The sequence below is a fragment of the Rhineura floridana genome, chromosome 20 (assembly GCF_030035675.1).
Source record: "Rhineura floridana isolate rRhiFlo1 chromosome 20, rRhiFlo1.hap2, whole genome shotgun sequence".
NCBI lineage: Eukaryota > Metazoa > Chordata > Lepidosauria > Squamata > Rhineuridae > Rhineura > Rhineura floridana.
This window is the reverse complement of record NC_084499.1, coordinates 12,745,281-12,773,266: the sequence shown is the minus strand read 5'-3', so window position 1 is coordinate 12,773,266 and position 27,986 is coordinate 12,745,281. Positions and strand designations below refer to the sequence as shown.

The window sequence follows — 27,986 nt, the reverse complement described above, 5'->3', positions numbered from 1 at the left end:
AAGTTGTGGGATTCCCTCTGCACAGAGGTGCACCTGGCACTTTCATCGCACAGCTTTCATTGTATTCTAAAGATGCACCTCTTCACCTTGGCTTTTGACTATATTCTCTGTTTGTGAATGTAATTTGTTTAAACTGTTTTAAGTATTGTATTTTACATTGTTGTGACTTGCCCTGGGACTTTCTAGTGGAGAGCTGGTAATACATATCATTCACATAGGGTCACTTCCAGATGACCTGTTTATTGAGCATTCATTCTGGTTTATTGGCAGGGAGGTTAGGCGAAACTGGATCAAGCAACTGGTGTCTCACAATTTCTAGTCCCTTTTTGGGCAGATCCACGCCATACATTTGAAATACATCCCACACGGATTTGAAGCACATGACTTCCCGCAAATAATTCTGGGAACTGTTGTTTTTTTCCTTTGCAGAGTTACACATTCCCTTACCTGCGCCCTTAACAAAGCGCAGTTCCCACGATTCTTTGGGGAAAGCTGTGTGCTTTCAATCTGTGTGGGATGTGCTTTAAATGTATGGTGTGGATCCACCCTTCCTGTTACTTCCCTTATCGCAGAACATCCTATTGTGGGGGCTGGGTTTATTGCACAAGGGTGCCAAATCAGCTTTAATTGCACAACCCAAATTTGCCAGTATGTGATTGAGTCGCACTCATAAAATGGAACAGTAGATTGGAAGCAGCCATACAAAGGTGATTTTGCGTTCCTCCTCAGCAAAATTTTACCGCTTTTAATATGGAAATTGCCCAGATAACACAGAGACACAGAAAAAGAGAGAGATTAAGCAGATAATGATGATGATTAAATATTTTAAATGCATAGTTGAGATGAACCAGTCTTCCAGATGACAAAAGTATAATTGTAAGGGTTATTCTGGCTACAACTCCACCTTGCTTCTAGTTCCACTCCTTAATGCAGAGGGGCAAATTGTGGATATAGCTTGTGCTCTATCAGACAGAAATGTTGGAAACTGGAATCTAGGAGGACAATGGTATACAGATTCATGGCTGGATTCACCTTCACAGCTGAGGGGCAAGGGCAGAACTGTCCTCCAGTTTACAACCATATTCTTTATGTGTGCAGGGTTCAAGGACTGGAGGTCAGAGAACCCCAGAGTTGGAAGGAAAGAGCCTCCCAGCCCATTTAAGCTGACCAATGTTGTTAAGATCCTTAGCCACTTAACCAGACACGCTCCTCAACGTCTTCTTGGCCATCGCTGTGGATAATCTTGCCAACGCACAGGAGCTGACCAAGGTGAGTGTAAGAGAGCACCAAGTCTCTCGAAAGGTGTAGGCACCACTGACCCTTCTGCAAAGGGAGTCGATGGTTCTTCCGAAAGCTCTTCCAGTGCTGTATTTTTTCTTTTAAATTGCTGCCGACTGCCTTCGAGCGTAACTTAGGCCTGTATGGAGATCTCATCATGGGGACATTGGGGCCTTCCAGGTGTTGCTGGTCCACAACTTCCATCATCCATGACCATCGGCCAATCCAATGGGAGTTGGAGTTCAGTAACAGCTGAAGGGCCCCAGGTTCCCTGTCCCCTTTTGTGGAGCATTCTGTTGCCAGAGGCTCACTGGGGGAAACATAGGGATGGCCCTGTACAGGAGAACTTTGCAGCATCATTCCATCTTTGCTCAGGTGAACCCCACCAACCATGTTGATGTTGAGGAACATAAGAACAGCTGGATCAGGCCGTAAGCCTGTTGAGTCCAACTTCCTGTTTCCCACAGAGGGCAACCAGAACCCTCTTGAGTAGCTCGCAAATAAGACATGAGGGCAATAGACCTCTCCCACTCTTATTAACCAACAACTGGTATTGAGCGGCGCAGTGCCTTTGATCCTGACGGTGTCGGAAGGCAGAGCTGGGGTCCCAATCCCGGGGAGCTGGATCCCGGAGAGTTGGGAGAAGAGTATTCGGATGGATGGCAGAGGGAAGGGGGAGGAACTTCCCCCCTTTGGAGCGAAGACGAAACAGAGGAACTGCCAGTGATAAGGTCGCTTAGCAACGGGGAGCCTGAGCCCTCCCTGGACATTCTCACGCCTCCCCCTCTTTCAGGCTCAGAGCAAGAGGGGAAAGAGGGAGGGCTGCTCACAGCCGAAAAGCGGGGAGGCAGTTTACCATCAGCCCCTCCCCTATCCCCCATCCTGGAATCGGAAACTTCAGAAGAGGAGGGGGTGATGCTTCCCCCCTCACCGCGCACACGTAGACAGCTGAAAAGACAGGAGAGAAGGGGGGGAAGGCGGGCAGTACCTGAGGGGCAGTTAAGGAGGAGCGAAAGATTGCGCGCCCGTTTGGCCCCTTCTTAAAGAACAGGCGGGAAGAAGTCCCTTGCTCTGTCAACTTTCTCCCAATGCCGCAGGACCTGTATCCCTGTATTGCTTCATGAGAAAACGCAGTCTTTGTTTGGACATTACCCTAATAAAACACGAATTAACTACAGCCGTTGGTCTGGTTCCTGAGTCACATCCTGGGCCTGACAGACGGTAGCATATAGCCATCATGGCCAACATAGGAAGCTGTCTTATGTTGAGTCAGGCTGTTGGTCCACCTAGCTCGTCACTGATGACTCTGACTGGCAGTGGCTCTCTCCCAGCCCTATGCTAGGGATTGAACCTGGGACCTCAGATGCTCTGCCACTGAGCTATGGCCCTTCACCATTGATAATCTCTATCCTGTTTGGTGTGCAAATGAGCTGGAGACCAGTGTTTGTGCAGTTCTGGGCACATGGGACTTACAGAGACCATCTTATCCAGTGGAGGTTGGTCCATTAGAGCAGCTGGGGCACTGCCCCACCAATCTCATTCTGCCCCCAGCCATCCCCCACCTGCCCATCTTCTTACATACATCAAGTCCAGGGGGTGGCACCAGCTTCCTCCTCATTCTTAGTGTTGCTCCTCGTAGAACTCAGAAGGATGGGGACGGAACTAGAATTAGTTGGCTCCACCTCTCATTGGCTATGGTGCTGCCCCTCATGGGCTCTGACTCCACCTACTGGGGAGTCTCCCAGGCTTCCACCCTACCAGTTCCAATTGGCACCAGCCACCACTGATCTTACCCTGAAAAGGTGCCCCCCCATGCAGATGTTGCTTTGGAACGGGTGGGGAACCTGTGGCTCTCCAGATGTTGGGCTATAGCCCCCCTAATCCTTGACTGCTAACCATGCTGGCTGTGACTGTTGGGAGTTGGAGCCCATCATCATCTGGAGCCACACAGTTTCCACCCCTGCCTTAGATAATTGGGGCTGCATTGTTTAGAAAAAAGTAAGACAGGAGGCAGGAGCACTGTCAATGCTTTAAAAAAATGACATACTAGAATTTCCTAGACAACTCCATGCAACTGGGGAAAGAGGAGCCAGACGTTCAGTTCCTGGCATCTCCAGGTAGGGCTGGGAGAGAGCCCCCTCTGAAACCCCGGAGAGCTGCTGCCAGTCCATGTTGACAACACTGAGTGGGGTGGACCAATGGCCTGACTCAACATGGCAACTTCCTACTACAACCAGCTCTTTATTCAGAAGCACGAGGATTGGATTCTTAAGTTATTTTTAGAGGAGAGGGCCATAGACCAGTGGTTGAGCATCTGCTTTGCATGCCGAAGGTCCCAGGTTCAATCCCAGGCATCTCCAAGTAGGGCTGAGCAGGACCCTTGGCTAAAACCCTAGAGAGACGCTGCCAGTCAATGTGGTCAATACTGAGCTTGGTGGAGCAATGGTCTAGGTGGAGCAGTGGTCTGTCTCAGTGTGAGGCCTCTTCCTAGGTTCCTACCTGCAGTTGCCAATAGCCACCCTCGGGCACAGTCCTGAGCTGTTGGCCCTTGCTGTGACCTCCCCCCCTTTGCAACCTTGTTTTAATTATACCATTGTCTCCTCTCTGAAATCAATCCCTTTCCCCCCCTGCTTCTTATAAAACAGATGAGATTTTTCCCTCTTAGAGATTTGTTGTTGTCTATAGGAGGAGCCCCAAAATACTTTTTGCCTTGGAGGAGGGCAGACTCTTTTGAGCATTTTTAAAAAGGTGGGAGAGTTCAGCCCAGTTCAATCCCACCCCGCTTGTGAATTGTTCAGAGGCCAGCAGCACTGAGCTGGTCTAGAAAGATGACTTCGTCGCCATTTGTGGTGATGGGCAATTAAATATTGATGCGCAGCTTCCTTTGAAAGGCTCTCAGTTTAAATCTGACCCTGGACCCGGAAATCACTAGGGCTTTTTTTGAAAGAGGAAAGGGGTCGTTATGGGAAGGGGGGGAGCCCTCGATTACATGGCGTGCCTTCAGAGAGTTCCAGTTACGTGGCTTGCCTTGGAGCATGTAAGGTCTTTGTCACTGAGTAAAGGTGGTCACATGTAATGCACTCAAATTCCAAAGTGCCCTGGAGCTGGACCTGAAGTTGCCGTTCCCTTTGACAAGTTGCAATTTAAGGCCAAGATTCAAACTGTACATGTTTTTACCCTTTTTTATTTTAATTTTTTACCTTTTTAGTCCCTTTAGTACCACTCCCCTATACAGATATACAAAGAAGAGATGGATTGATTCCATAAAGGAAGCCACAGACCTGAACTTACAAGATCTGAACAGGGTGGTTCATGACAGATGCTATCGGATGTTGCTGATTCATAGGGTCGCCATAAGTCGTAATCGACTTGAAGGCACTTAACAACAACAACAACATATATATAATATTAACAACACACACACATATATATAAAATACATAAAATTATATATATATATATATAATTTTATGTATTTTAATTTATTTTAATGTTTTTGTGTTCTTTATTGTGTACAATTTCATTATGTATGTGTGCGATTTTATTGTAAGCCACCCTGAGTGCCCTATTATAGTGTAGAAGGGTGGGATAGAAATATTTTAAATAAAAAAATAAAAATCTCTTCCCCCCAAAAAAACCCTCCCCCACATTATTGTCTACACTGATTGATAACAGCTCTCCAGAGGTTGTATCCCATGTTAGTCCAGCCCTTTGTAGGTCCATTGAAAACATTAAAAAGGTAAAGGTTTCCCCGCACTCGTAGTGCGAGTCGTTTCCAACTCTTAGGGTGACGTCTTGCGACGTTTACTAGGCAGACCGTATATATGGGGTGGGATTGCCAGTTCCGTCCCCGGCCTTTCTTTACCCCCCAGCGTATGCCGGGTACTCATTTTACCGACCACAGATGGATGGAAGGCTGAGTGGACCTCGACCCCTTTTACCGGAGATTCGACTTCCTCCTTCCGTTGGAATTGAACTCCGGCCGTGAGCAGAGCTTCGGCTGCATTACCGCCGCTGACCACTAACTTACATCCATTAATTTCAGTGGGTCTACTCTGAGTAGAATTTAGTTGGCGACAATCCCATGGGTTTCAGATAGAGGACTGTCCCAGGCCTCCCTGGAGATGTCAGAGACTGAACCTGGGACCTTCCGCTTGCAAAAGATGCTCTACCGCTGACCCTGAGCTATGGCTGCTCTCCTGAAATAGGAATCTACATTATACCAAGTCAGACCATTGGTCCATCTAGCTCAGTATTGTCTACCCTGACTGGCAGCGGCTCTCCAGGGTTTCAGGCAGCAAGCTTCTCTCAGCCTTACCTGGAGATGCCAGGGATTGGACCGGAGACCTTCTGCTGAGCAACAGCCCTTCTGTCGGGACAGTGAAGGTGCGTTGTGGGAAGCCATTTTGAATATCTGAACGAGCCAACTGCCTTGCAGCACATTGATAAATGTGCTGGAAACTGGCAGCTGTGAAATACTCCACTTTGTGTGATCATTTAATGGTCCATTTTATTGCTTTGTTTGACTTGAATTCCTTCTTGAAACACGGCGAGGGAACCGGCTCATTATGGATCCATCAGCCCGTTGGGGGAAAGGAATTGACAATGTTTGATGGCCTCGCCTAATGGCAAAGCCACGCTCCCTCCCACTGCTGGCATCTGAGCGACTTTTTTCTCTTTGAAAAAGGACGAGCTGAACTGAGCTTTGATGGGAATGACAATGCCAAATATATCGGCAGGACCACAGGAAGCTGCCTTATGTTGAATCAGACCATTTAGCTCGTTATACACTGACTAGAAGCAGCTCCTTTCAGCTTCAAGCAGGGGACATTCCCAGCCCTACCTGGACAGGCTGGGGATTGAACCTGGGACCTTCTGCATGCAAAGGAGATGCTCTGCCACTGAGCTATGGGACTTCCCTAACAGCATGTCATCAGGGCTGTTTAGCTCAATCGATTTGGGGACATAGTTTTCAGCCAGCTTCCTCTGTCTTATCCGTTAGTGTTTGGGGGTTTTGGTTGGTGGTTGGGGAGGATGGCATGGTGCAGATGCACTGGCAGGATTGCCAGGTAGGCCACTGGCTTCTGTGTCCAACTTGGGAAGGGAGACCGTACACGAGAGCGCCCTTGCGCTCAGGTCCCGCATGCAGGCTTCCCATAGGGATCTGATTGGCCACTGTGAGAAGAAGACGCTGGACTAGATGGGCCCCCTTTGGCTCTTCTGATGTCCTTATGTTCTTAATCCACTCGGAACGGTGCCCAGTAAAGAACCCCTTGAGTAACCGAATTCCTGCCTGTGCTGATTTGGTCTTCCAAAACAGGACGAAGAAGAGATGGAAGAGGCCACCAATCAGAAACTTGCCCTGCAGAAAGCAAAGGAGGTCGCTGACGTCAGTCCCCTGTCGGCCGCTAACATTTCCATAGCAGCGTAAGGCTTTTTCTTTTTATTATTATTTTGGGAAAGTTACTCATGCTTACTTCTTCTTGGTGACCTCAACGCCAGCTGCTGAGTTCTGGTGCAGAGACGCACACACCCCATGCACAACACAAATGGTCCCTTGCAGCATCTCATGGGAATACTATAAAAACCCTAGGGCTGGTGTGGGGAGCCTTTTTTCATCCCAAGGGCCGTGTTCCCTTCCGGGCAGCCCTCCGAGGGCCGCATGCTGGCGTGGGTGGGGCCAGAGGCAAAAGTGGGCGGAGCAATGGATGCAAATTTTACCTTTGTACAGTAAGCTAGTTTGTACATGCACTCTTCTCTCTCACCCCCCCTCTATCCTCCATCCAAGCAAGGGCTTGCTGCACCCAGGCAAAAACACTCAAGGGGCATGCAAAGCAGGGCCAGGAAGGGGTGTGGCTTCTGGGGGCAGTCCCAAGGCCCAGTCCCCTGGGCCTATGGTTCTCCCATCCCTGCTCTACGTAGAGAGAATGAGCAGAGCTTTTGAAGATCACTGGTGAATCTCGGAGGGGACCCTACCCTTCACAGGGTACCCTACGATGATTTCATTTCCAGCTGAAACATTCTTCCTGCCCGTGTCTTTTATTTTTTGTTTCTGTTTCTTGAAATGTTTCTCTATCATCTTTCCTACATAATAACAAGGGACGGTGCAAAGATAAAGTACAATAAAATTAAAAATGTAGAATAAAACAGCAACAGCTAGGTCAAGGATGAGAAACCTGTGGTGCTCTGGTTGTTGTCAGACTCCAACCCCCATCAGGACCCCAGCCAGTGTGGCCAGTGGCCAGGAGTCAGGGGCGGTTCTAAAGGACAGCCAGGTGGGGCACTGGCTGAGGGCCCCTGGACCTATAGAGGCCCCTGAGTGGCCCCTCCACTCCCCTTTCACAATCCACAGCAGCAGCCACGGATCGCAGGGCAGGAGCTTCCCGCCATTCCCTCACCCCACCTACCTGTCTCCTGCCTTTCAGCATTGCCCTTAATGAAGATGGTGGCCAAGGTTTCCCTAAGGTGCTGAAGCCCCTGCCGCCATCTTGGTTGATGGCAGAGATGTGCACGTGCAGCACGCATGTGTGCCATCAACCAAGATGGTGGCGGAGGCTTCACCCCTTAGGGAAACCGTGGCCGCCATCTTGGTTAAGGGCAATGCTAAAAGACAGGAGACAGGTAGGTGGGGGTGGGGCCGTGCGCGCGCGCGCGCACACACACACACACACACACACACACACACACACACAGGGGCCTGGGGCAAGCTATTGCCTAAGGGTCCCGGCATGCCTGGGGCCGGCCCTGTCAGGAGTGATGGGCGTTGTAGTCCAATGGCATCTAGAAGACCCTGTCCTTGCACTAGGTCAATGGCAGATAGTTAAAAGAAACAATCCGTTTTAAGTAGGGCCGTGCACTGGATCCAGCTAAATTCCAGGTAGACCAAGGATTTGGCCAGATCAGGTTGAGGCAGCCCCAGATCACCCTGGGTCAGATCTGGTCCACATAAAGCAATCTGGGCTGTCAAAAGGGGTGATGGTCTGGGGACAAGGGTGGGGGAGAGAAGGAGACCTGCAGGCAGTATGTGCACGTCTCCTCCACCCACCTCCTGATCGCATGATTTTAAACAGCCCGAGTGTTTACAGCTGGCAAAGGCCATTGAGAATAAACATGTTTTCAAGAAGCAACAAAGTGGAATTAATGTAGGTGCTTTCCTTAGTTTAGGTGGTTCCAAATAAAGGGTGCCACTACTGAAAAGGCCCACCCTCTGGTCATCACTAAGCAAGCCACTTAATTACTGGGTAATTTTAACTATTGGGCATGGTGATAGGGAGAAAGAGAGTCCTTCAGGTAAACTAATCCCAAACTGCTTGGGGCATTAAAGGTGAAAACCAAACCTTAATCCTCGCTCAGTAGCGCATAGGCAACCAGTTCCGTTCCTTTAGGGTGGCGTAACACGTGCACAACAGCCAGCACCCTAGATCTGCATTTTGCACTAGCTGCAGCTTCTGCACCACCCCAAGGGACAGCCCCACATAGATCATATTACAGTCGTCCAGTCTTCAGGTTGCTAACGTGTGTGTCCAGGAATGTTCGTAGCTAGTGGAGCAGCCAAAGGCCCTCAAAGACACTGCTGCCAGCTAGGTCTCCAATGACAGAGGTGATGTCAGGAGCACCCCGAGACTATACTCATTTGAGTGAGGGGAGTGGAACCCCATCCAGAATAGACAAACATCTCAGTTCCCAGACCCAGGAACCACCCACCCAGATGGTGTTCCTCTGGTCAGGATCCAGCTTCTTGGCTCTCCTTCAGGCCATTTCTGAAACTGGTTGTGGACTTGCATGGCCTCATCTGGCTCAGGTTTAATAAGAGAAACGGAGCTGGGTGTCACTAGCATGTTGATGACACCCCATAGGGGCTCACCGGGTGAGAGCGAGCTGCCATGTTGCTTACTGGGAGGGAGAGGTGGTGGGCAAGGGGTTGTGGAGGACGGCATGGTGCAGATGCACTGGCAGACCCAATCTGGGGCTATTGCCAGTGTGCTGGCACTGTGCCAGCCTGCCTGGTGCCTCATCAGTTAATATGAAATGACATGGGCAATGGCATGAAACTGATGTTTTCCAAAGCCACTGCTAGTAGCCAGACAAGTTTCGAATAATCAGTCTTCTTTGGTGACTGGTAAAGAATGCAATTGTTTCATTTTAACTGATTTATAGATCCACACATATCCAGTTTGTCAGTGTCATTACATATGGAGATTAGTTTATCAGCCAATGGGCTAGGATATTGTTTCTATAAAGTAATCATCTTAAAGTTGTTTTGTGTATGTAATATACTTATATTGACTTCTTGGTATTTGTAAAGTATTGATCCGGGAACGTATTCTCATGATTGCTCTTGCTGTACTACAACTCCCATCATCCCTGACCATTGGCCATGCTGGCTGGGGCTGATGGGAGTTGGAGTTCAGTGACGTCTGGAGGGCCACACATTCCCCATCCCTGGGCTAGACAAAGAAGAGAGAGAGAGAGATGGATTGAGCAGGAGCCATTGTGGTATAGTGGTTTAGATGCAAGCAAGTAAAGCCTCACTCAGCTTTACTGGATGACCTTGGACCAGTCATAGTCGCTCAGTCTAACCCACCCTGATGATGTTCTCAATAGGGAGTAAAACATGGAGAAGAGCCAGGATTAGCCTATCTAATCCAGCATCTGATTTCCCATAGTGCCCAACCAAATGCTTTCAGGAAGCTCACAAGTAGGGCATTGGGGCAATAGCTCCTCTTGCTGTTTTTCCTCAGCAACTGGTATTCAGATCCTGGAGGCATGTAAGAATGCCAGAAGAGCCCTGCTGGATCTGGCCAATGGACCATCCAATACAACATCCTCTTCTTAGTGTGGCCAACCCAATGCCTATGGGATGCCCACAGGCAGGACCTGAGGGTAACAGCGCTCTCCCCACTTGGGGATTCCCAGCAACTGGTATTCAGAGGCGTACCTCTGACAGTGAAAGGAAGACATAGCCATTGTGGCTAGTAGCCATTGATAGCCTTTGTCTTCCTCCATGAATTGTCCAATCCTTAGAAGTAGTATTGTAGCCACAATGGCCAGTAACCACTGACAGTCTTAGAATAGAATGGAATAGTAGAGTTGGAAGGGGCCTACAAGGCCATCGAGTCCAACCCTCTACTCAATGCAGGAATCCAAATCAAAGCATACCTGACAGGTGGCTGTCCAGCTGCCTCTTGAAGGCCTCCAGTGTCAGAGAGCCCACTACCTCTCTAGGTAATTGGTTCCATTGTCGTATGGCTCTAACAGTTAGGAAGTTTTTCCTGATGTCCAGTCAAAATCTGGCTTCCTGCTTCTTGAGCCCATTATTCTGTGTCCTGCACTCTGGGACGATCAAGAAGAGATCCCGGCCCTCCTCTGTGTGACAACTTTTCATGTACTTGAAGAGTGCTATCATATCTCTCCTCAGTCTTCTCTTTTCCAGGCTAAACTGTTGGCGTGTGTGCGTTGTTGCGTGAAACAGCATACATTACATTGGAGTTAAGTTGAGCAAGAAATGTCTTCAGAGCATTAGAGCATGTTAAGAGTCCTTTATTAAGACATTATGGCTTAAGGCTTAAGAGTAAATACATGTAGAGTTTCTTCAGTCACCCCCCCTCTGGTACATCTCTCTCCAAAGGTAAACACAAAAGACAACCTCTCAGCTCAGAGGCATAATTCAGAAGACACAACTTACAGACTCTGTTAGAACTTTCCCAGTCTCTCCTCAGTCTTCTCTTGTCCAGGCTAAACATGCCCAGTTCTTTCAGTCTCTGCTCATAGGGCTTGGTTTCCAGTCCCCTGATCATCCTTGTTGCCCTCCTCTGAACCTGTTCCAGTTTGTCTGCATCCTTCTTGAAGTGCGGAGACCAGAACTGGACGCAGTATTCAAGATGAGGCCTAACCAGTGCTGAATAGGGGGGAACTAGTACTTCCATGAATTTGCCTGATCCCATTTGAAAGACATCTACGTTGGTAGCCATCGACAGCACGTTCAGATGCACATTCTGCTTTGAGTGGAATGTAGCTGGACACAACCCGTGACACAGAGAAAAATGAAAATAAGGAACAAAACATTGAGGTAGAGCTGAACTGAATTGGGTTTGTGCGTACCTAGAGAGAGATGTTCTTGGAGTACAACTTGCAACTGCTCACACATGGTCAATGGTTGGGGAGGAGGACAGTTGGAGACCAAGAATATCTGAAGGGCCACAGGATGCCTATCCCTGTAGGGCAGGTGTTGGGAACCTTTGGCCCTCAGGTTGCTGCCAAAGTACAACTCCCATCAGCCCTAGCAAGCATGACCAATGGCCCAGGATGATTGGAGTTGTAGTTCAGCATCAACCGGAGGGCCAAAGGCTGCTTCTGACACCTTCTGAGAGAAGAAGCATGCCTCTGATTTTCATCCAGACAATAAGTGTGCCCTAGGACAGTACGGTGCCCTTCAGATGTTGTTGGACGTCAGATTCCATTATCGTTGGCCATGATGGTTGGGGCTGGTGGGAGTTGCAGTCCACCAGCTTCTGGAGGGCACCACGTTGGCTACCCCTGCATTACAGTGACTAGAGTATGCACTGCAACTCCACCTGCAAAGATCTATGGTGATCTGGTTTATTGGAGAGAGTCCTAAATATCCCCCGAGTGTTGACTGAAGCATTGCTTTTTGCAAGATCAATATCCACTTTTGATTTGATTGGTTTGCCTTTATTTTGACTTTTTTCTCTTCCCCCTTTTCAAGACGGTGTCTCTGTGACTCTCACTTCCCTCACCCCAAAAAGCTTGCCTGGGCTCTTTTGTTTTTTAGATGCACGTTCCAGCCTGCACCCTGATGCGACATGCGAAGCCTGTCCGAACTTCCCTCTTGATACAGCTCTTTCACGTTCCTGAATACTCTTGAATTGTTCCCCCCTTATTTTTTTTTTGTTCTTCTGTTTCTTGCATGTGCAGCTTTGTAAAGCAAACGCGAGGTACAGTATCGCGCAGCTCGTCGGTCTCCAGCGTAAATTCACCGTGAGTTGCCCTCTCTATACAATGTTCCGTACATGGATTTGTTGAGTGATGATATACGTATCCAAGTAGACCTTCCCTACTTTCCACCTCCCTTTCCTTTGCTTAAGTCATTCACTTCATTGTGAACAACTTGATGGAGTAGAAAGCGGACAGCATTATTACCCCATCATCCTTGTGAGTTGCTTCAGAGCAAGTCCATTGTACACCCTTGGTCTTTCTCCATTTCTTTTCTCCATGTGCTTGCATGAACTCAATGTGCTCTTTGTTTAGTCTTCCTTTTCCCTTTTGACCCTTATGCTGTTGTCTCATGGCCTACCTTGAGTCCACGTAATTTGACTGGTTGTGTCTTTCTTACCTTCCATCCCCTCCATTTAATGGACTTCTTACTTTGGGTTTTCCCCCCACCAGGTGATAGGATCAGACCTGAACAGTAGGGAGATGTCCAGTGGGAGATGACCAGTGGCGGTCCCAGGTTTTTTGAAGGGGGCCTTGGGAGAAGATCGAGGGGTTGAAGCAAGGAAGGGTCGCAACTTTTGGAGGCTTATTCGTTTAGGGAAAAAGACAAGTAAGGGGACATTGTAGAGGTGCATAAAATTGTGCACTCGGTGGACAAAAGGGATAAGGGATTGCACTTCACAGAGAATAAGGCTATCAAGTGCTACTAGCCACGATGGCTATGTTCTACCACCACTGTTGGAGGCAGTGTGCGTCTGAATGCCAGTTACTGAGAAACATACGTGGGGAGAGTGCTGTTGCACTCAGATCCATCTTGTGGGCTTTCCATGGGCATCTCAGCCACTGTGAGAACAGGATGCTGGACTAGATGGGCCATTGGCCTGATCGAGGCAACTTTCCTTATCTTCTTAAGGAGAAGTTTCCCTAGTTTAACTATGTGCTATGAGAAAACAGTACTTTCTTTTATATCTGTCCTGAATCTTCCACATTCATCTTCATTCGAGATCATTCCAAGGCCTGAGGTCTATCATTATGAGAGAGAGAGAGAGAGAGAGAGAGCTAAACCATGACTTAGCTCAGTGAAGCACAGCAGCAGAAGAAGCGGGAAGGAGCAGAGCAGTCGCAGTCATCTCTCCCAGAGCCCATGCATTCATGCTAAGCCACAGTTCACAATAACCTGATGTGTTTCTCTGGTTCACTGTGACTGGTGTTCAGTTCCTCTTGAATTCATGTTGAGCTGAACTGAACACCAGCCACAGTGAACTGAGCTAAGTCATGGTTTGGCCTAGTGTGTTGTCCAACCCCAGGCTTGTTTGAGCAAACCACAAGCCATCAACCCTAGGACACACGTTGGTTACACTCCATGGAGAGGGCAAAACCACGAGCCCGAGTTTGGACAACATGCTCAGCCAAACCATGGCTTAGCTCTGAGCAGAAGACCAAGGAGGAACAAACCAGCTGCGACCTCCTTTCCTGGAGCCCACACATTTGTGCTAAACCATGGTTTGACGTAGTGTGATTTGCGGGCCAGGCCACAAAGGAAAGGGCCGTTTCTGGGGTGGCATTCCAGGTTTGGGATGCCTTCTCTAAGGAAGCATGCTTGACTCTGAGATGACAAGCTTTTCAGTGTTAGATGAAAGACAATCTATATTTATAGATTACAGATGGGAGTGTTTGTGGGTTTCTTGGAATGGCATTTTATTCTGTTTTTCACTTTGAGTTTTTTTTTTTTTAATTGCTTTGTACCTTCTGTTTGTCGGCCTTTCAATTGTTTTTCCATCTTGTGTGAATGTTGCTCACACACTTCTACATAACACCATTTGGCAGTCTTTTGAATGAAGGGCAGTTAAGAAAGGTTTTAAATAAATAAACAACCCAGAAATAATAACAATAAAAAAGGGGGAAATTCTCATTCTTAGTATCCCAAATCGCATAAATTCAGAGCAATCTCATACCACTTTATGAGTCATGCCTTCCCCCAAAGAACCCTGGGAACTGTAGTTTGTTAAGGGTCTCCCAACAACTCTCAGCACCCTTAAAAACTACAATTCCCAGGATCCTGTGGGGGAAGCCATGACTTGTAAAGTGGCATTAAGGGTGCTTTACCTGTATGGTAATAATGTGACCCCACCCAGTGAGAACGGGTAAGCAGGAAGGTGTGGCCAGGCTGAAAAAGAAAAGAGAGCCTATGGCTCATCACACGCAGTATTTATATGGAAAAGGGAATTTCTGCTGGCGTAGCTTGCAGGAAAAGCCACGCCTGCCGGACTTTTTTCCTTCTACTCAAGTGTTGGGAGCTGGAAGCATGGCTGGCTGCTCCGTTCTTCCCGTGGCCCAACTGGACGGTGAGTTGGATGGGCTGGTTGGAGGGGAGGGGTGATGTCACAGAAGATGCCTCAGAAAGTGCACAGCTGGAAGACAAAGCAGCAGCTGGCTGTACATGCTGGGCAGATCCCAATCAGGGTAGAGTAGAGGCAACAGATAGATTGATGAAGAAGAGGAGGCTGAGCAGGGAGGCCAGAGGAAAGACCTGGAAGGAGGGAATTGGAACGGGGAGGAGAGAAGAGGGAGAGGGGATGTGTGGGAATGGAAGTAGAAAGACTTACTCCAGAGGGGGAAAAGACAGACAGCCTGAAGGATGATAGGGGAAGTTCTTGGGCAGATAACCCCAGTGGCGAGCAAAGAGGAGGGAAGGGAAGACTTAATGCAGGCAGGCAGGGACACTACACTACAGAAATCTCTCATGGGTGCCGGTCAGGACCATACGCTACAGAAAATAGGTTAAAGGGGACGGGAATTTATGATGACAAAAGCAGCCAAGCTCAGAAATTGAGGCACTCGCCAGGTGGCCACTGGAAATACGAGACCCCCCGGGTTCCTGAGGATCCTTTGGACCTAAAAAGGTGGTGACACTATCCCTGACAAGTGTTAAAGGTGCATCAGCCCTGTCCTCTTTTTAGTCTGGCTTAGATTATAGCCTAGGAACATTCCTGTTCAAGGAACAAGAAGATGAGGATCCAGTGTACACTTCTGGTTCTCCCGGTCTCTCATTTGCTACGCAGAGTGCCCTAAACCAGTGTTCTTCAACCTTGGATCCCCAGATGTTGATGGACTACAACTCCTGTCATCCCTGACCATTGACCATGCTTGTCTGGGGGTGATGGGAGTTGTTGTCCAACAACGTCTGGAGACGCATGGTTGAAGAACAGTGCCCTAAACCATCAGTTGTCCACTTTGCTTTAAAAGCCTCCATCAAGCATCTTCTTTGTTGTCACTTTTGATCCAGAAGATGATAACTCTTTTGAGGTATTTTCTGGTCATTGGACCCCAACAATCCTATGTACTCTGTGTGATCCTTGTAGTTGATGTAGCATTTGCTGAACCTTCCGATAAAGCCACACATTAGGTACCATGGAATACCCCAAATGTATTTTTGAATTTTGTAAGCTGTATATTTTAGAGGGTTTTAAAAAAGAGTGGACAACTGGATCCTTACCTTCCCCACCTGTTAATCACCTGGTGTCACAATGACACCAGGGGACCTTTTTTGCATAGTGTTGTGCCTGGAAGTCCCATCGATCAGCTGATGGTCACCACTTGCCAAACGCTTTGTATGGGCTTTGCATCAGCTGATCGGCACTGCCTGCAAACCCACTTTCTGCCCAGTCGCAGCTTTACTTGCCCTACACCTCCCCACATCTGGGGCTATATATGACATCAGATGTAGGGGAAGTGGGTGTGGCTTGGCTTCACAGGCCAAATGAAGAGGCCCAGCAGGCCTGATCAAACCCATGAGGTAGAGGTTCCCCACCGCTGGTTTTAAATGTTCACAGTTATGGGAGGTGACTATGTGTTGGAGCGTGTGCGGCAAGGAGGAGTCTAGGAAGCTGCCTTACAATGAGCCAGACCATTGGTCCATCTAGCCCAGTGTTGTCTGTTCTGACTGGCAGCTGCTCTCCAGGAACTCAGGAAGAGAAGGGTCTCTCCCATTGCCTTCTACTAGAGATGCCAAGGGATGGAGCTGGGACCTTCTGCATGCAAAGCATGTGGTCGATCACTGAGCTATGGCTTCTTCCTGGGTGAGGAACCTCCAGTGGTGGGTGGGGCCACATCAAAAGTGGGTGGAGCAACAGCTGATGATTCTTCACCTTTGTCCATAGGCTGCATTTCAGCCATGCAAACATCAGGGGGTTCTACAGACACACATCCTTCATCTCTCCATTGTGGCAAGCAAGCAACATTATCATAGCGCAAGGGCACATCTCAGCCAGGCAAAAGCCCTTGAGGAAGGTGTGGAGCAGGCACTTAATGGCAGGGGTGTGGCCTGTGGAGAGTCCCAAGGGCCAGATAGGGTGTCCCGTTCAGAGTGGGAACCACGAGGCTGAAACGCAGGTGTCATTAATTCTTGTTTTATTAAAGTAATGGATACATCAAAAGCAGTGTGTTTCATAGAGAACACTAAACTAACTCACTGGAATTCCCTAGCTGCACTCTAGACATGCTCTGCAACATAGAAAGAAAGTTGACTCAGCAGCTCCTTCCCTGGAGCTGTAGGCTTAAGTAGGGAAAGTTCGTGATCTCAATCTCTGACTCCTTCTCAAGTCCTGCCTCTGACCGGTCTGTTTTTCGCGATCCTGAGCACGGGGTGACGGGGGGCGTGCCTCCAATGGGTCAGGGGGAGGAGGCTCTCCTGGCGCATCCTGTGAACCGCTGGGCAGAGGGGAAGGGAGCGCGCCCTCCTGAGTAGCTTCCAACGGCTCTGCGTCTTGGTCTGGGGGTGGGGCACGCCCCTCTTCGGAGAGCGCGCCATCCGTGGGAACTGACCCTGGCTCAGACTCACTCCCACGCCCCAAGTCCTGTGGAGACACAACAACTCCTGGATCTACCGCTCCTTCTGACAGCTGGGGAACTTGAAACTCATGCTTTTACCCCCCCCATGCCCTCACGGAGGAGCTGAGGCTCAACATAGGGAGACCACCAGGGATGCATTCGGCCCCTGATCCTTAGATTCCCCTCCCCGCTCGATACCTAACATCTTCCCCAAGCGGTTCCCGGCAGCACACTCAAAAGCATAATTCAGACAGTAGAGAGGAAAAGAGGCAAAGGATTGACAGCTCAGTTCCCACAGTGCTGCTGGTAAGACTGGGGTATTGACCGACGGTGCAAAAGCATCACGGAGTCTGTCTCCTTGCAGTTCTTGAAGAGGTTGCAAAGGATGTGCAGCGGGCTTGTTAATATCTGAATGATGATGTTTCCTGGAGATTTCCCGTGGGTGTTCTTAGGCGCAGTTGAGTTCCATTTGCAGTGCTTCAAAGCCCCCGACTTGAGGGAGGCCACTTTGCCCCCTCTGTGTTAATTGCCTTTTAAATAGCTGCTGGGTGTTTTATAACGCGAGTGAAAGCCAGCTTGAAACAGCAACTAAGGCGCTGTTAGTCAAGGCTTTTCTGCGTGCAGATTTCCTGAGAGGCAGCTGCGTTATTCTCTTGTGGCTTAAACACCGAGGGATGCTGGGACACAGTTAAAGTTAAAAAGACCAGGGGCATTTGGAGATCCTGAAAAGCTTTGAGGTACGGCCCCATGGCACAAATTTACATATGCTAATTTGGATGTATGGAAATGGACTGCCTTCAAGTCGATCCCGACTTATGGTGACCCTGTGAATAGGGTTTTCATGGTAAGCGGTATTCAGAGGAAGAATAGTATAGATATGGTTTCCAAAAAGCATACATCGAGACATTTTACAAATACTAAGAAAGAGTTTGACAATACCTTCAGCGCGTTGTTGTGTAATATATTTTGTGGCATCTTTTTCTCGTAGGGTTGGAGCCAATGCTAGTTCTACTATAGACTAGGGATGGGCAAGAATTTCAATTCAGTTCGCATTTCACGCCGAATCTATCAAATTTGCACTTTCCGAAAAAATATGAGGACCGAAATACAGCCGTCCTTCGCAATTTGCACTTGTTTGAAGTTTGGGCGGCAGTTCGCCAGCCAAACAGAGTTGTTACAAAACTGCATATGTCAGGGGAAAGTGTGCGTGAAAATGAAAATATGAGTGAAAATAACATGCAAAAAGGCACAATGTGATGAGAAATGGCCTGCATAAAATGTCTGCATTAGGAGACATTAAAATGCTAGAGAGTTTTCTTGAGGATTTTTCTTTTCAAAAATTGCTGCAGAAATGTGGAGAACTGAATTTAAGATTAGAAAAATGAGAAACTGAGGGAACCAAGACTGATAGATCTGTCAATGAGTAGACCCATTGAAAGGAATGTTGTTATGTGCCTTCAAGATGATTACGACTTACGGCGACCCTATGAAAGGAATGGACATGCCTAATTTAGATCCATTAGCTTACATGGATCTACTCTGAGTTGAACTTAATAGGCTACAGCCCATTAAATCCTCTTTTTTTAAAAAAAAAATAGTAGTTTTTTCTATAGAAAATATAAGAAAGGAATTTTTTTAAAAAATAATGATTACAGCTTAAAATTATCAGTTTTTTTATAATAAGTCAGATATCCCTTTGACCCAGGGTTCCCAAACTGTGGTCCATGAGCTTCAATCAGGTGGTCCACAGCATGTCCACATTAAAGATCCATATTGATTTTTAATGGTATTTGTATTGCTTCATTTCTTATATTGTGTTTTATTGTAGTATCCTGGAATGCAAAATACAATGCAATAAAATACAATATTAAAAAATAAAAGAAGCAATGCAAATGCAATTAAAAACCGTACAGCACCTAGCACAGTGCATTGCAATGGTTACAACAGGCAGAAAAATCATTAAGTGATCTGCTGAGACCGTCAACAATTTCCAAGTGGTCTGTGGGGGGAAAATGTTTGGAAACCCCTGCCTTAGACAAACGTATGGATTAATCAGATCTTGCACTTTGTCATTCCAATAAGTGATAAACTCTATTGTTCTACACACTTATCATCCCTCAGTCTGCCTCCTTTTATTCAGATTGGTGTAGAAGCAAATTTAGGCTCATGTTCAGAGGGAACGCTGCCCTGTAAACAGAGAGGCTTTTTAAAAGTGTGTGTGTGGAGGGGTTTAAGGGGCAAAATATCAATGTTCTGATACAAAACACTGGGGGCTCAGGCCCCCTGACTCCTCCCCTAACAATCGCTGCTTAACAGAGTTATCATGGCAGATTTTGTCAACTGGCAAAAGTGGGCCGTATGCCGTAATAAACTTTCAAGCGGGGAGAATGCTGACTCAGGTCCTGCTCGTGAGCTAGCTGCTGGTTGGCCACTGTGAGAACAGGATGCTGGACCAGGTGGGCCACTGGCCTGACCCAGCAGAGCTTTTCTGATGGTTGCTTTAGTTAGGGAGAAAACCCCTTAGAAGGTTTGTGGAGGATAAGGCTGTCAGTAGCTACCGGCTGCAAAAGCTACTTTCTCTCTCCACTATCAGAATCAGGATGCCTCTGATCTGAATGCCAGTGGCTGTGAATCACAAGTGGGGAGGGTGTGTTGCACTCGGGTCCTGCTTGTGGGCTTCCCATTAGGGCATCTGGTTGGCCACTGTGAGAACAGTTTTGTGGGAGAACTGCATTGCGAAATCCAGATAAGTGTGCATTTCGAAGGATGGCTGTGTTTCACTTCTCATATTGTTTCAGAAAGTGTGAACTGGATAGATTTGACTTTAAATGCAAACTGAATCAAATTTGTTCCCCATCCCTATCCTACAGGCATACTCACTGCTGGCTGGCTTCCACCCTCTTAATCGCTTTGCCTGAAAGGGAATATTAGAGACTGGGTGGTAGTTTTCTAAAACGTCTGTATCCAGGGAGGGACTCTTCAATAGGGTCCACACCACCACTGCAATTTCAGTACAAAAGCAATGGGCTGAAAATTCTCGCTTGAGAAGTCCCAGCCCAGCTCTAGTCTTACCAGCCCCCCCCTCAATAAACAAACAAGAAAATAAATAATCTGTTGGTATTCAACATGCCACAACCCTCTTTCTCTGATATAGCCATTCTTGGAGAGTTACAGAAAGGGGAAATCTTATTACACTTTAAACCTGTAGACTCCTTCCTTCCTTCCTTCCTTCCTTCCTTCCTTCCTTCCTTCCTTCCTTCCTTCCTTCCTTCCTTCCTTCCTTCCTTCCTTATGCTTTTACTCCCCTCTAGTAGCTGCAGGTGGCTACATGTCAGTGGGGCAGGGTAATCTGCCCTGGGTTTTAGTCTGAACTGTCAAGGATCTGTCCAAGTGCTGAAATCTAGTCCCAAGGTGCAGGACCTTGGACAGCTCCCTGAAAGCCCAGACCAAACCTGGCCCAGAGAGCTTCATCACCTTAGACAGCCCCTTGAAAACTTAGACTAAAACTCAGAGCGGTTTCCACTGCCCCACTGACATGGAGCTATCGGCCACCACTGCTGCCCTCTTCAGCAGTGGTGGGTGGTGCCCATTGGGAGTGGTAGGGCAGAAAGCAGGGAGACCAAGAGTAGGTGGAGGCAGAGCCAGTGGCAGTCAGAGCCAACTAATTCTAGTTTTACCTCCATCCTCCTCCCTGCTTAGTTCTACAAGGGCAACACGGAGACTGAGGAGGAGGAAGTGGACAGCCAGAGCCACCCCCTGGACTGGCAGTAAGTAAGAAACCAGGCAAGTGGGGGTGGCTGAAGGCAGACCAAGGCTGGTGGGGCAGTGCCCCACTAGCCCAAATGGAGCAGCTGCCACTACTGTTCATCCAGAAAGGTTCCCAGAGCACCTTATATTAGATCAACAACAAATAAGACACTGGTAGTTTCCCTGCAGGCTTTAGCTGCTCTTGTGTGTTCTACCAGTTGTCCTGTCATCACCCCTGTGTTCATTTTGCCTTGACCTTGCAATCTGAAATCTCATCTCGAAGCTGTTGTTGTGCCATTGGTTTAGCTGAATGAGATGGTAACAACCTCTTTCCCATTTCCTTTCCTCCTTCCTCATATTCTACTTCCCCATCCCTTCCTCTCTCTCCCTCTCCTGCAGCAAACAGCAGAATGCTTCCAAGTCTAAATCCGTCTGGGAGCAGAGAACCAGCCAGATCCGAATGCACAACTTCCGGACCAGCTGCGAAGCCCTGTACAATGAGCTGGATCCAGAGGACAGGGTCCGCTACGCTACCAACCTCCACATCCGGCCAGATATGAAGACTCACTTGGATCGCCCCCTGGTGGTCGAGCCAAGGAGTGACGGCCGCAACAACAATGGCAGTAAGCTAAGTCCAGTCGATGTTCAAGAGGTTGCAGAGCAGTTAAAGGCCCCCCCAGCTGAGAGCACCGAGGGTCCGCGGAAGCATCACCGGCACCGAGATAAGGACAAGGCAGGAGAGCAGGAGAAGAGCAGCGCGCCCAAGGAAGAGAATGGGGAATCTGGCCCAAACCATAAAGAGGAGCGTCACCAGCTGCACAGGAGCCGCAGCAAAGAGGGTGAGGGGGGTGGGAAGGAAGGGAGGAGCGAGCGGAACCGGGGCCAGGAAGGAGGTAGAAGGCACCACCGCCGCGGGTCAGTGGAGGAAGGAGCCGAGAGGGAACACAGGCGCCATCGTGGTCACCGGCACTCCGCCGAGCGGCAAGCCAAGGAAGGCAATGGAACCGTCAATGGAGCCAAGACGGAGCGGCGTTCACGTCACCGAGGAGGGTCCCGGCCTGGGAACCGGGAAGGAGATCCTGGCTCCAAAGGTGAGGGTGGCGAAGAACCCCACAGACGGCACAAGATGCGTCACAAGGCCCTCTCCACTTACGAGTCGGTGGACAACGAGAATGGGGAGAAGGAGGGAGAGGCAGGGGAGAAGGAGCCGAGGAATCACCAGCCAAGGTTAGTCGAATTCTGCCCCGACTATGCACTTGGCCTGGGCAGAGGGCAAAGGCAGGCAATGCCAGCTCAAGGGTTAGATCCATACTTATTTATTTTATTTAATTATTTATTTATTTTTTATACCGCCCCACTAGCATAGCTCTCTGGGCGGTGAACAACAAGCAATACAAATATATACAATAAAATCCAATAATACCATACAGCGAAAGTACAGAGAATGAAAGATCTAAAAACAATTACAACACACTTTAAAACTGAATTAAGTTAGACTAAAAGCCCTAGAAAAGAGGAAGGTTTTAACCTGGCGCCGAAAAGACAGCAGCGTCGGCGCCAAGCGCACCTCACTGGGGAGACTGTTCCACAGTTCGGGGGCCACCACTAAGAAGGCCCTAGTTCTTGTTACCACCCTCCGAGCTTCTCTGTGGGTCGGAGCTCGGAGGAGGGCCTTCGATGTAGAACACAGTGTACGGGCAGGTTCATATTGGGAGAGGCGTTCCAACAGGTATTGTGGTCCCGCGCCGTATAAGGCTTTATAGGTCAAAACCAGCACTTTGAATCTGGCCCGGAAGCAAATTGGAAGCCAGTGCAAGCGGGCCAGAACAGGTGTTATGTGTTGTTGACCTGTTGGGGTCAAGAAATGTGCCAAATCCTGAGATTCAGTCTAGATCACCTTTGCAAACTGTTGCAAGCAGGATGGAGACAAGAGTGTAAACAATACAGATTCCAGGGACCAGAACCCTAACGAAGGCCTCATCTGCACTGTGCATTTAAAGCAAAGTTGTACCACTTTAAGCACCCATGACTTCCCCCAAAGAATCCTGGGAGCTGTCATTTGATAAGGGTCCTGAGAGTCTGGGAACTGTCGCTCTGTGAAGGGAATAGGGGTCTCCTAACAAGTCTCAGCACCCTTAAGAAACTACAGTTCCCAGGATTCTTTGGGGAAAGCCATGACAGCTTAAAGTGATATAGCAGGGCGGTGTAGGTGGGGTCTTAGGATGTGCGCAGTGCTAGTCCTAATCAGAGTAGGCCCACTGAAATTAATGGGCATGACTAACTCAGGGTTGTTCATTTTAATGGGTCTACTAGGAGTAGAGCAAGCACTGAATACCACCATAACTGCCTATAATAACATCAGCTGGTCTAATGTAAGTGCCTCTGTCCAAAGGGAAATAAAGCGAGACTAACTATTAAAGAGGTAGTTAAATCTGTCTTTCTTTTCTTCCTATGATTTCTTTATGCACTGGAACTAGAAAACTAAGCGGCCACCATTGTAACCCTTCCCTCAAACAAAACCAACTGCACACCTTTGTCAACCAACTGGTCCAGAACCTTTTTTTCTCTGTCCGAGGGCCAGTGGAGGGTCCATGATCCATTAGTGTGAATGGGGCTACCAATCCCCACCTGGCTGCCTTCTTTCTTACAACCAGTTGGGGGGGTGTGTGTCATTGACTCTGGCTCCACCTACTGTTGGTCTACCGTCTTTCTGCCTATTGAACACCAGCCCCCACTGCTGAAGGCCATATTGCCTTGTGGGCAACCTTTGGGGGCAGAGTGAGCTGTGTGCTGGTGGTGGGTGGAACCATCCTCCATTGAGTACCACAGTTCAAGGACACAGGTCAGGCAGGACAAAGCGCTTGAGGAGGGCAGAGAGTAGTGCCAGAGATGTTTCCTCCATTGGTGGCTGGTGCCCATTGAGACTAGTGGGGCGGAAGGCAGGGAGCCCAACAGTCAGTGGAGCCAGAGCCAAGGAGAGGTGGAGCCAACTCATTCCAGCTTTGTCCCCATCCTCCTCCCTGCTGATTTGCGAAGCAGCAACACTGTGAAATTAAGGAGGAGAAACCTGAGCGGCTGGGACACCCCTTGGACTAGCTATAAGTTAGAAGGCAGGCAGGTGAGGGCTGAGTGAGGGCTGGTTGAGGTTGGTGGGGCAGTGCCCCATTTGTCCTAATGGACTACCATCTCTACACTTCCTGTGTTGTCTAAAGCCAAAGTAGGGAAGCTTTTTCACAACCTGAAGGCTACATTTCCTCATGAGCAACCTTCTGGAGGCCATATGCCAGTGGTGGGTAGGTTCAGAGGCGAAATGATGTTGTGCATTGGTGGAGGTGACTCTTAATCTTTTCTCCAGTAGGTTATAATCCAGCCACACAAGTTCAGGGATTTCTGCAGATACACAGCCCACATCTGTCTCACAAGCAAGCGATAGGCATTATCTATTCAAGGGCAGGTGAAAGCATGAGGAGAGGACTGAGTACAGCCAGAGAGGGGCATGACCTTGGAAGGGACATGACCTAGGGAGAGTCCCCGGGGGCCAGACACTGGAGACTGATGCTTCTGATGTCAGTAGGGCAGTGAATGTGCTCTGGTCTTTAACCCAAGGTGCTGTCCCAGGTGCTGAAACCGACCCCCAAAATAGGTTCAGCACCTTGGACAGCTCATTAAAAAGTCAGACTAAAACCCAGAGCAGATTCACTGCCCCACTGACATCAGAGCTGCAATGCTGAACTGCCTGCGATGGGGGTGCATTTGGCCCCAGGGCCTGAGGCTCCTCATCCTGGGTTTAAAGGCCCTATCAGACATTGTGTGGGGGAGGGGTGGAAAGATCTGTCAATCTCAGTTCTCTGTTTCTCATTTTCCAATCTTGAATTCAGTTCTCCACCTTTCCGCAGCAATTTGCATGGTTTTTTTTTTTAATTCTCAAGAAAATTCTTCAGCATTTTAGTGCCAATTTCCCCGAATAAGCGTATATTTTTTATAAGGCAGCTTGGACTAATGGACACATTTTTGCAAGCGATATCTCCTAATATGATGCCTTTTTCTGTGGTCTTTTCATTAACGTATTCATTTTTATGCTCACTTTCCCCAAATGCATGTATTTTTGTATTCACTGCTTGGATGTAGAACAGCATTGCCAAATTCGGCTAAGTGCGAATTGTGAAGGATGGCTGTGTTTTGGTTTTCGTATGGTTTTAGAAAGTTTGAATTTGATAGATTCGCCTTTAAATGCAAACTGAATTGAATTTCCTCCCCATCCCTACTTAAGATTCTTCTCTGGCATTGACAGATTTACCCTTCCCCGCAACAGAAGTAGCTCCAATCTGAGTTTTAATGTTCCCTGCAGATCCCCAACCCTTTCCTTCTGATTTTCAAGTATTGAGAATAATTTGGGAATTGTTTCCTGTCCAAGGTTCCAGTTTTTTATTGCTCAGCTGTGGAGGGAAGGGGATATCTGTAAGGACCCCAATACAACAGTGAGGCACAAAATCTGATAAGAATAAACGGCTCCCCTGGGACTGCTGTCAGCTGTTTGGATGGGATGCACAGAGCTGGCGTATAGATTTTGGCTGCTGGAGGCTCCTCGAAGGGGTTTGTTTTCATATATATATTGGATTTTGGAATGGTTCCTGAGCTATAATAATACACTGGAGAGCGATCTACATGCCACAACCAATTAATCAGCAGGACTCAAGACAGCCTTTTCTGCGCTTTGCCAGGCTACAGCTATGTGGTTGCCCCGATGTCCCTGGAGCCAGTTTTGGCCCCCTTGGCTTGCATCCTGTGACTATGAACTTTTGGTTCTTTAACTGAAGCCTATTCCCAGTGAAGATTTTAGAAGCACAGAGTCATAGAATAGTAGAATTGGAAGGGGTCTATAAGGCCACCGAGTTCAACCCCCTGCTTAATGCAGGAATCCAACTAAAAGCATCCCTGACTGGTGGCTGTCCAGCTGCCTCTTGAATGCCTCCAGTGTTGGAGAGCCCACCACCTCTCTAGGTAATTGGTTTCATTGCCATACTGCTCTAACAGTTAGGAAGTTTTTCCTGATGTTCAGCCAAAATCTGGCTCCCTGCAACTTGAGTCCATTACTCCGTGTCCTGCACTCTGGGACGATCGAGAAGAGATCCTGGCCCTCCTCTGTGTGACAACCTTTCCTTGAAGAGTGCTATCATATCTCCCCTCAGTCTTCTCTTCTCAAGGCTAAACATGCCCAGTTCTTTCAGTCTCTCTTCACAGGGCTTTGTTTCCAGTCCCCTGATCATCCTTGTTGCCCTCCTCTGAACCCGTTTCAGTTTGTCTGCATCCTTCTTAACATATGGCGTCCAGAACTGGGCACAGTACTCAAGATGAGCTCTAACTAGTGTTGAATAGAGGGGAACCAATACTTCACACAATTTGGAAACTATAATTCTGTGAATGTAGCCTAAAATAACATTTTCTGAGCTTCTTGATCAAAGGAGGCTGGGCCATTAAAGCCACTGGGACACTGCACTATCTGACTCAGTCTGCCCTCAATGAGCCCCACACCCCATACCTGCCTTCCTATTTACAATTAGTCCAGGAGGGGGCCCTGGCTGTCACCATGCCCCTCCTTGGTCTCAGTGGGGGAAGATGATGGGGACAAACCTCAGGGCTGTTTTTGTGATAGAACTCACCAGTACGGAGTGCCGGTACCTCTTCTTTCTCTGCCCATGGCAAACATTTTTTTACCAAAGAAAAGAAATTGACAAAACTGTAATTAATTGGCCCTGCACGCCATTGGCTCAGCCTCTGTCACTGGCATTGGCCCCACCTACTCTTGGGCTCCCTGCCTTCTGCCCCGCCAGTCCCGAATGGCCCCCAGCCCCCCGCTGCTTTTGGGGAATCCCATAAGGCCAGTACTGACTCCCGGGGTTGGTTTCTGAATGATCATAGACCCCATACTCAAGAAAGAGATATATCAGGATTTCCCTTTGTTTGTTGTTCATTTGCTTCGATTTGCTTTTTTGAAAATTGCATGCTGCCTTTCTGCCCTAGCATGTCCTTTTGGGAGGGCTTGCCAAAATCTTATTTAATAGAACGTGTCAGAAGAAACTTTAGAAGCCCCACTGCCAAGGAAAACTTTTTCCTGGCAATCGCGGCTTTACCTTTACGATGTCTGGTGTGTGAAAGGTGGATGAGGCCTATTTGCTCCCCTCAGCAGCAAAGGAGGGCGCTGTCCTTTATTCTAAAGTCAGACGTAACTATATGAAGAATGTGTGCAGGTGGGGACCATGTCCACATCCACACTAGACATGTATTCCACTATTTTTCCATTTCAAGCAGTTATGGCTTCCCTCAAAAAATCCTGGGAAATGTAGTTTGCTATGGGTGCTGAGAGTTCTTGGGAGACCCCTATTCCCCCTCATAGAGATACAGTTTCCAGAGTTCTCTGGGAAGAGAGATTAGTGGTTAAACCACTCTGGGAATTGTAGCTCTGTGAAGGGAATAGGGGTCTCCTAACAAGTCCCAGCACCCTCAAGAAACTTCAATTCCCAGGAATCTTTAGGAGAAGCCATGACAGTTTAAAGTGATATGATAGTGCCTTAAATGTATGGCCTTGTTGTTGAAATGTATGGTGTGAATGTGGCCCATCTTCCTCAGGGCTGAGGAACCTCAGGCCAGGGGGATGAATGCGGCCCTCCAGGCCTCTCTGTCAGGCCCCCGGGATTCTCGCCAGGCCACATCTCCTCCCTAGCCACGACCCTTACTTGTCCTGTTTCATACACTCTCTGAGTGTGTTTGCGTGGCTGGAACGGGTCCCTGAGTTCTGATCATGCCTCTTGCTCACCTGCATGGGGGACAGAGTGGGATGTGTGAATCTGTGTAGAAACTAGCCTACGGTACCCAGGGAAAATGACATTCTTGCTGCACCCACTTCTGGTACGTGGCCCCAGAAGGTTGTCCTGAAGGGAATGCAGTCCTTGGGCTGAAAAATGTTCCCCACCCTTTGTCTCATCCTGGGCCAGACCAGATTGGCCCGGAAACCAACTAGAGGGCAACAAAGTAGGTGGAATATACTAGTACCAGCCAGCCCCTGTCAGTCATCTGACAGCTGTATTCTATATAACATTTGAAGCTTTTCCAAAGGCCTCTCAACGCATGGCATGAACCAAGCCTTACCCTCTAAACTGTGGGATAGTCTTACCCCATATG

General features: G+C 48.4%; 1 protein-coding gene across 1 annotated transcript in view; it reads left to right on the top strand.

Annotated features, from left to right (window-relative positions):
• The window catches only part of CACNA1B (calcium voltage-gated channel subunit alpha1 B), a 348,989-nt gene that overhangs the window by 225,057 nt on the left and 95,946 nt on the right, over positions 1-27,986 (top strand). The window contains exons 16-19 of the mRNA XM_061604351.1: positions 1,202-1,269; positions 6,598-6,704; positions 12,213-12,275; positions 21,207-22,034. Of these exons, the coding sequence (XP_061460335.1) occupies positions 1,202-1,269; positions 6,598-6,704; positions 12,213-12,275; positions 21,207-22,034 (1,066 nt within the window). The remainder of the gene's footprint in view (positions 1-1,201; positions 1,270-6,597; positions 6,705-12,212; positions 12,276-21,206; positions 22,035-27,986) is intronic.